The following is a 9,285-nucleotide window of genomic DNA, read 5'->3' on the forward strand; positions in this document are numbered from 1 at the left end:
TCTCTCTACACAAGGGTAATACTCCTGCTCGCCAAAGCTTGCATAGTCAAAACGACCATGCTTTGGTCTCATACTACGCCTAATGTAACCCCAAAGGCGTCGACGGAACTGCTATTTTACCCTCGCTGTACTGAATGTATGTATATATGAAAATCTCTCAATAAAATTTGGTTGAAATATCCTTCGCCCTGGTGAGCAGTCACGGACCATGCTTTGGTCTCATACTACGCCTAATGTAACCCCAAAGGCGTCGACGGAACTGCTATTTTACCCTCGCTGTACTGAATGTATGTATATATGAAAATCTCTCAATAAAATTTGGTTGAAATAAAAAAATTAAAAAGAGGAGATCAGCTCCCCTCAAGTGCACAAGTAACTCTCTTTCCAAGGTGGGAAAGAAATTGGAACATCCCCGGAATTGGTGGGACTGTGTAGAAGGGGTTTGTTCAGAGGAGAATTGGAGATGGATATATGTCTCCACCTAGTTAAAATTCCAAATTCATAATTTTTTCCCAATAGTGGAACATCCTGCTTAGTGGAAATGTGCGAATCTGGGCAGATTAAAAAAAAGTCTGCATTAAAAAAAAAAAGTTTTTTCAGCATTTGTGAAGTTATGGGCAAGTTGCAAATGTATATATGTCGGCCACAAATCAAGCACATTTTTTTGTTGTTGAGAAAAAAGCCCTATAAAAATTCTTTCAGGATTTACGATGGACTCGGAGCCCTAAAATGCAGTGACGTCATCACACTTTTAAAAGTAAATGTAAATGTGGATTCTTACTGTTGTCACACCAGTGTCCTCCTGTGTCACTCGGTATCGTTGCTGCACTGCTTTGCTGATATCTGCCTAACTATTGCCGCCTGCTGTGTGCCTGGTTGCCGCTCTGATTATTTAGCACTTTTGTTTTCAAAATCGCCGCTTTTTCTGTCTCTGCGCGTTTCCGCTGTGTATCGTTGCTGCACTGCTTTGTTGATATCTGCCTAATTATTGCTGCCTGCTGTGTGCCTGGTTGCCGCTCTGATTATTTAGCACTTTTGTTTTAAAAACCGCCGCTTTTTCTGTTTCTGCGCGTTTCCGCTGTGCTCCCCCCCCCGGCCTCCATTTTGTATGTGTTGTTGTTGTGGTCATCTGTAGCCCGCCCCGCCTCCCAGCTGAGACGCCCTCCCACTGACCAGAACAGCGCTCCACCACCGGAAAGCGCCGTGACTCGCTCCTCTCCCTTGGGCTGAGTTGTCGCTCCCCAGTGTCCTCCTGTGTCACTCAGTATCGTTGCTGCACTGCTTTGCTGATATCTGCCTAATTATTGCCGCCTGCTGTGTGCCTGGTTGCCGCTCTGATTATTTAGCACTTTTGTTTTAAAAATCGCCGCTTTTTCTGTCTCTGCGCGTTTCCGCTGTGTATCGTTGCTGCACTGCTTTGTTGATATCTGCCTAATTATTGCTGCCTGCTGTGTGCCTGGTTGCCGCTCTGATTATTTAGCACTTTTGTTTTAAAAACCGCCGCTTTTTCTGTTTCTGCGCGTTTCCGCTGTGCTCCCCCCTCCGCCTCCATTTTGTGTGTGTTGCTGTTGTGGTCATCTGTAGCCAGCCCCGCCTCCCAGCTGAGACGCCCTCGCCCCTCCACCATCCATATATGACAGTTCTTCCCTCGCGCAGCGACCGCGCCCCATTCGCGCCAAAGGTAAGCCCGTCTACGCCCGTCCGCGCATGGACCGCGCCCAGCGCCAGACCCCCTGGCCCTCACATTGCCCAGCCCTCCCGCATTACCTACGATGCCTCCACCCTCCTAGCCCTTAACCCCGGCCGCTCCACCAACTGCGTCCTAGCCGCTCCTGGACACACCCATGGACCTTTCTCTTGCTACTCCTGCAAATTCATCGGCACCGACAACATCTCCGCTGCGACCACACCACAGATTCCCGACCCCAACCACCTACAATGCATCTTGCTCAACACCCGATCGGTCCACAGGCACGCCATTGACCTATGGAATCTACTAGACACCACCTCTCCCGACGTCGCCTTCCTAACGGAAACATGGATGAACGCTTCCTCCGCCCCAGACATCACCATTGCCATCCCTGAAGACTATAAGATCATTCGCAAGGACCGTACCGGCCACACAGGAGGAGGAATCGCTATCGTCCATAAGAAATCAATCCGCATCTCAACCAGCTCTGACGCCAACCTCGCCAACTCCGAACACCTTCACTTCCAGATCCACATCGACCCCAAGACCACACTCAGAGGCACCCTCCTCTACAGACCACCAGGACCCCGCACAAAATTCAGTGAAGACGTCACGGACTTCATCACTCCACACGCACTCCCCTCCAAAGACTACATCCTTCTGGGAGACCTCAACTTTCACCTTGAAAAGATCAACGACCGCAACACCACCACCCTCTTGGACAACCTCGCCAACCTCGGACTTAAACAACTGGTCACTTCCCCCACCCACATCGCAGGTCACACACTCGACCCCATCTTCACCTCCAGCAATCATGTCTCCTTCAGCCACACTACGGATCTCCTCTGGACTGACCACAGCTGCGTTCACTTCACCTACAATAAGCCAAAACCCATCAACCACCTCCAACCAACTCTGCAAAGAAACTGGAACAAAATCACCATCGACCAGATCTCCTCATCGCTCCTCCTAAACACCCCAGCCCACTCTTCTAACCCAGACCAAGCCGCCGCCAACTTCACCCTATGGTTATCCAACACCGCCGACACCTTAGCACCACTGAAAAAACGTCAAAGCAAACCTGGCAGCAAGAAGGCCTCATGGTTCAACGATGATCTTAAGAAGTCCAAGAAACTCTGCCGCTCCCTTGAAAAGGCCTGGAAAAAAGACCCAACCACTAGCACCAAGGACGCCTTCAAAAACGCCACCCGCACACACCACCAACTAATCCGAAAGGCCAAGAAAACAGCATTCAAGGATCGACTTGACAACAACGCCCACAACAGCAAGGAACTTTTCAACATCGTCAAGGAATTTACCAATCCCTCGGCCAACTCCAACGACATCACCCCCTCTCAAGCCCTCTGCGACTCCCTAGCCTCATTCTTCCACAACAAAATTGCAGACATCCACAACAGCTTCGACAACCAACCCGGAGACCAACCCACCCAACCATATGCTGAACATTCTCCCCCCTTGAACACCCTCAGCGACTGGAACCCAATCTCCACTGAGGACACCATCCACCTGATGAACTCCATCCACTCAGGATCCCCCACAGACCCATGTCCTCACCACATCTTCAACAAAGCAGACTCCGTCATGGCACCGCACCTCCGAGAGGTCATCAACTGCTCCTTCAACTCCGCCACCTTCCCGGAAAGCTGGAAACACGCTGAACTCACCGCCCTTCTGAAAAAACCCACAGCGGACCCCACTGAACTCAAAAATTACCGCCCCATTTCGCTCCTTCCATTCCCGGCCAAAGTAATCGAGAAAGCTGTCAACACCAGCTCGCCGCTTTCCTCGAAGCCAACAAATCCCTCGACCCCTCACAATCTGGCTTCCGAGCAAAACACAGCACTGAGACCGCCCTCATCGCAGCAACAGACGACATTCGAACTCTACTGGACAATGGAGACACAGTCGCCCTCATCCTCCTCGACCTCTCTGCAGCCTTCGACACAGTCTGCCACAGCACCCTTTTACAACGCCTCAGAAACATCGGAATACAAGGAAAAGCACTTGAATGGATCACCTCGTTCCTCACCGGAAGAACCCAGAGAGTCCGCCTTCCACCATTCAAGTCCGAGGCCACTGAAGTCATCTGTGGCGTACCACAAGGATCCTCACTCAATCCCACCCTCTTCAACGTATACATGAGCCCCCTCGCGGCCATCGCCCGCCAACACAACCTCAACACCATCTCTTACGCGGATGACACTCAACTGATCCTTTCTCTCACCAATGACCCCAGCACCGCCAAAACTAACCTACACGAAGGAATGAAAGAAGTTGCCGAATGGATGAAACACAGTCGTCTGAAACTGAACTCAGATAAAACAGAAGTCCTCATCTTAGGTACATCCCCCTCTGCATGGGACGACTCTTGGTGGCCGGAAGCCCTTGGAAAAGCACCCATCCCGACAGACCACGCACGGAACCTAGGCGTTATCCTGGATTCTTCACTCTCAATGAACAGACAAGTCAGCGCCGTATCCTCATCCTGCTTCAACATTCTCCGCATGCTCAAAAAAACATTTCGCTGGATCCCCACCGAAACCAGAAAAACAGTCACCCATGCTCTGGTCACGAGCCGACTGGACTACGGAAACACCCTCTACGCAGGTACTACCGCTAAACTCCAGAAGAAACTCCAACGAATCCAAAACGCCTCAGCCAGGATCATATTAGACATCCCGCGCAACGAACACATCTCTGGCCACCTGAAAGACCTCCACTGGCTACCCGTCAATAAGAGGATCACTTTCCGACTGCTAACCCACGCACACAAATCACTCTACGACATCGGACCAGAATGCCTCAACTCACGACTGTCCTTCTACACCCCCCCCCGCCAACTACGTTCTTCCAGCCGCCAAGCCCTCGCCACTGTACCTCGCATCAACAAGTCCACCATGGGAGGCAGATCCTTCTCATACCTGGCTGCTAAAACATGGAACTCACTCCCCACTTACCTTCGCATTACCCAGAACCACCTAGCATTCAGAAAGCAACTTAAAGCGTGGATATTTGACAAGTAATCCTCCTCCCCTCCCTAAGCGCCTTGAGACCCTCTGGGTATGTAGTGCGCTATATAAATTCTTTGACTTGACTTGACTTGCTTTGATGGTCTTGTTTATTCAACCGAATAAATAATTTCGAATTCAAATAAAATAAAATAAAAAAGGATGTCTACAACAAACTCATCTACCTACTGAGCTACATAACACAACATACACGCTGTGGCCTGCAGGTACACAAGAGCAGCAGGAACATAGTCCCTCGTATTCTGAGATATGTGACCAGTTTTACATACTGACACTTGCTGGATACACACAGATGTCCCCAACAAGTGCCCTAATTCCTTCAAATTTCCTGAAACGTAGAGGCCGTATAGGTGACCACTACAGAACTAGGTTGTGCCACACTACGCTTTCTGGTTCAATTAAAACAACTGGTGAAGGAGGCATCACTTACTAAAATATGGTTGAGAACTTCATATCCCTCCAGAGAGAAGAGAAAACCTCGAATCGCACACTGTCAGTGTCCTGGAACTGGCTTAGCAGGGTCTCGCAGTCTGCCTTCAAACCTGGGGTGTTGGAGGTCAGGTGCTGTGGCAAATGGTAAGTGGAGGTCACTTTTCTTCGAATGGCTTTGCCCACAGCCGAGGGCGGCATGGTCTACCGCGAAATAAGGGAAACAGGTATGCGCCAAAGACACGGACGAGTCAGTCTGAGGGTAACAAGCCTACACCAAGACGGGAACGCCTCCGACCTCAGCAGTGGGTTAACGATGACAGCCAAGAACAAGCCGTGCGGGCACAAATTAAAACGGCTTCACCCACGTCTGTCGACGGCTCCGGTCCTTTGCTTTGATAAGCGAAACACCCATCCTAAGGGTCCCGTAAGTAAACATGCGCGCCTCCGTGCAAGACGGAAACGTGCAGAGCCGCAAATGACTCCGCCCCTTAGCTGGCGTCCAGTGATACACAGCTACGAAACAAAAGCCACACCCCCAAACAAAGGAGTAATTTCTAAGCATACTGCGCCTGCGTGATTTTAGTTAAACCTGACCTGCACATGCGTTAAGGGATCTTTACTGTGTTGCCGAACAGCTCTAGACAATAAACATAGAGTATTTAAATCCGGTAAAAAAAAAATAGCAGAGAAGGACGGTGGAGCGAAGAATACGTGCGGAGAGGGACATTAAGATTAACAAGTGGTCTGTTCCCTTTTCTACGTTTCGTTGAAAAACAGAGTGAAAACAGTCTGTGAGCGTAGAGATGCCAGAAGAATATTGTTAGGCAGCCTATCACCTTGCTTGTTTCTGGGGTTTTATTCTGTATCATTTCTCTATAATAGGCATTCTGAAAAATATATAATTTCATAGCTGCCAACGTTTCAGATTGCTATGTGTGACACTTTCATAATTTAAGTGTAATTATGAGTGACAGTTCAACGACTATGAGTGACACTTTCTCGTTAGCAAAATCAAGCAATGAAGACGTGGGAATCATATAAATATCAGAAATTACACCTGATAGAGCGAGGTGAAGAAACAACATTTTGTATACCCCTCATGAAGTCATTTCCTCATAACCAACTTTTATTAATTGTGTGGTTTGAAATACTAATCAACGTAGTATAGAATGCACACACAAATACACGTGGGAATATTAATCTACTTGCATGGAAAACTATAACTGACTAATTTAGTAATGTTGTCATGGTGTTTATTAATGCAAAGCTTTAAATTAATCAAAAGCGGCATTAATGTGCTTTCTGTTTATGTGTTTTGTGGCAAAAATATGGAGACAGTTGAGTATATCATGAATATGTGTTGCTTATTTGCTAGGTAACAACTAATAGGGAAAACCTTAGTATGGGGGGGAAGTAAACAGAAGGGCTATATTTCAATAATTAGCATTTATTTGTGTTTGTTTCTATGATAGTTCCCATTCTGGCTCGTGAGGCCTACCTAAAAATGGAGGATTTCGATTACTGTGACAGTGAAAGATACAGCACACGCGCGGCTAGAGCCGAGATTGAATGTGAGCTGCCTGTGCCTGAGCTAGAGCAGTTCAAGGACGGCTTGCCCTGAAATTCCAGATGACTGCCAACAGAATGTGGACATCTGAATTTCAGAATGTGGGAAAGGAACCACATATAACAAGTTGAGGATGTGACCAAGCTGGACACTTTTAAAAAAATGAACTCTTTAATTTCCGCTGATGCTACAGAAATTGAATATTAGAATGATGACGTGATGCTCATCCATCCTCAAATTGTCCAATCAGGACTTGAGTCTGTACTGATAGTTACTTTTGTAGACAGATAAAGTTAGTGAAATAGGGTATAAAAAGACGTGACTTTTCTTAAGAAAAAACTCTCTTTTCGATTTCCTCCTGAGATGCTGTTGGAATGCTGATTTTTTTCTGAGATGTAATACTTTTAATACATTTTCTGTTTTCTTTGAATGAGAATTGAGTTTTAGATGAGCATGTTAGTTAGGGAGTTAGGAGAAAATGAGCTTTGGGAACTATCTGTCTTTTGCTAATACTTGCGACCTGAAAACTAAATAATAATGTCTATTTCTGAATCTTTGAAATAAAAAAATCTTTGAAATAAATGAATATAACTGTTTGAGATAAAACGTTACTCTTTTAAGGTTTTTTAAAAATAATGAAATAAATAAAGCAAATTAACTGTTAGACATGCTAAATTTTGTAAAATTGTAAACTTTTGTAAAATTTTGTAAAATGTAATAAAAATTACATAAATGGAGAATTAAGCTGGTCTTGTATTTTCCTTAGCCTAATTTTTTACTAGCAGATCCATTGACCATAATGGTGGTGTCTCTGAATAAAATTGTGTTAATAAAAACCTGCAAACTGCAGGTGTATATAGTATACATATATGGTATAAATATTTAGTTTTGATTTAGACACTCTGCTATGATCCAGCAGCTCTCCTTTGAGTCCCACCGATCCATGAAGTAGGATGAAAGTGTTTTTGAGAGTAACTCGCAGTGTCATGGGCCCCACTGATGAGTAATGTATGATTTGGTACTTCAGGGAAAGGTGATATGGTTTTAGAAAAAATTTCTGGAGTAGCGCTGCATCAGTAATTAGCTTGGTAGCAGAGCATTGGTTGCTATAGAATTAGCTAGGATTTTGTGTAAAGTGATATATAAGGGTTTTGATGAACAGAATTATGACTAACATCTGTTGAATTTGTATTACGTTATATGTAGTCCTGAAAAGGCTTCCGAGGATTGCGTGAAGCTATTCACTCTGTCTGCAGGCAGAGGAAGTGTGGCAAGTGAAGTCGCACATCGCATAGTCTGTATCAAAAGGTAATATCATCATGTATTACAGTGGTATCGTCGTATATCACAGTGGTGTTGTCGTACATCACAAGTTTAGGGACCTTTATGTGTGAAAGGATAAATGCATAGCAAGGATAGTCTATAAAAGCTTAGCCTTCAAGTACAGGGATCATTGTGTATCCTGATTTAAAACTTACTGCTGGGAGAGTAGTAGAGCTTAACCCGAGCTTGTGAGAAGGGTAAAGGTAGAGGTAAGCGCTACTTTATCGGCGAGTGTAAAATTCTGTCAGGGATTGGTCCTTGTGAGCAAGACAGAGTAAGGGCTGATTGGTGCATCACAAAAAGCAGCAAAACTATTGGTTAAGCACTAAGGAGACGTATCTTGTTCTAATTGGTACGCTAGTGTAAACTCCTCTGTGATAGGTTGGTGTTACGGAATAGCAACAGAGGAGTACGCAATCTTTTGAAAGACTGGGAATTATCAGGAAAATTGATTATTATTACGGAGAAGAAAAGGAGAAACCTTCATGGTTTAAGAAATTGAAAAATTTGTTTAAAAAGGACAAGGCGATAGTAACAAGAGAGGGAAAATTACTTCCTCCGCCAAAAACGCCTGCTTCCTATATGTTGCAAAACTTGAGAGATAGGATGATGGAACTTGAACCAAGACCTAGACCGACTCAATTTGAAGCTCTAGTTGAATGGGAAGATGAGATGCATGAAATGGAGCGAGAAAGGTCAGAAAGACATCTCAGACCAAGAGGTAGAATGCGTGGATTATGGGTAGAGGCACATGAGAGTAGATTGCGCAGATGGAGAAATGCTGACATGTGTGATGGAATGTATCCAGTCAGATTAGTGGATGAATATGAAGGGTGGAAATGTACAGACAAGAGGAAAAATGTGGAAACAGGGAAAGAAGGTTATGGTTATGGTGATAGTGAGTCAGAGGATACTGTGCTGGAAGAAATATTAAATAGGAGACCGCCACCATACCAACCGGCTTCTTTATGGACCAAACCTAATTCTCCACCAGTAGAAGATAGAATTAATGAAACCCCAAGACAATTTTCAAATTTTAGAGATATACCAGAAAGAGTAGAAATGAGATATAATCCAAATGCCCCAATGACAGAAACAAGACTTACCGGTACTCCTGAGCAAAATAATGAAAGAAGAAGTGCAAATAGAGTAGAAAAATGAGTTGAAGAACAACCGAATACTTCTGAATATATACGATCTACAAATGAATTGACAGAAAAGAC

General features: G+C 45.3%; 1 protein-coding gene across 1 annotated transcript in view; it reads right to left on the reverse strand.

Annotated features, from left to right (window-relative positions):
* SNAPC1 (small nuclear RNA activating complex polypeptide 1) overlaps window positions 1-5,666 on the reverse strand; it is a 171,003-nt gene extending 165,337 nt beyond the window's left edge. Inside the window, exon 1 of the mRNA XM_086937944.1 lies at window positions 5,171-5,666. Within this exon, the coding sequence (XP_086794070.1) occupies window positions 5,171-5,370 (200 nt within the window). The 5' untranslated portion in view covers window positions 5,371-5,666. The remainder of the gene's footprint in view (window positions 1-5,170) is intronic.
* Window positions 5,667-9,285: the final 3,619 nt, after the last annotated feature.

The sequence above is a fragment of the Lissotriton vulgaris genome, chromosome 9 (genome assembly GCF_964263255.1).
Source record: "Lissotriton vulgaris chromosome 9, aLisVul1.2, whole genome shotgun sequence".
In the NCBI taxonomy this organism is placed as follows: domain Eukaryota; kingdom Metazoa; phylum Chordata; class Amphibia; order Caudata; family Salamandridae; genus Lissotriton; species Lissotriton vulgaris.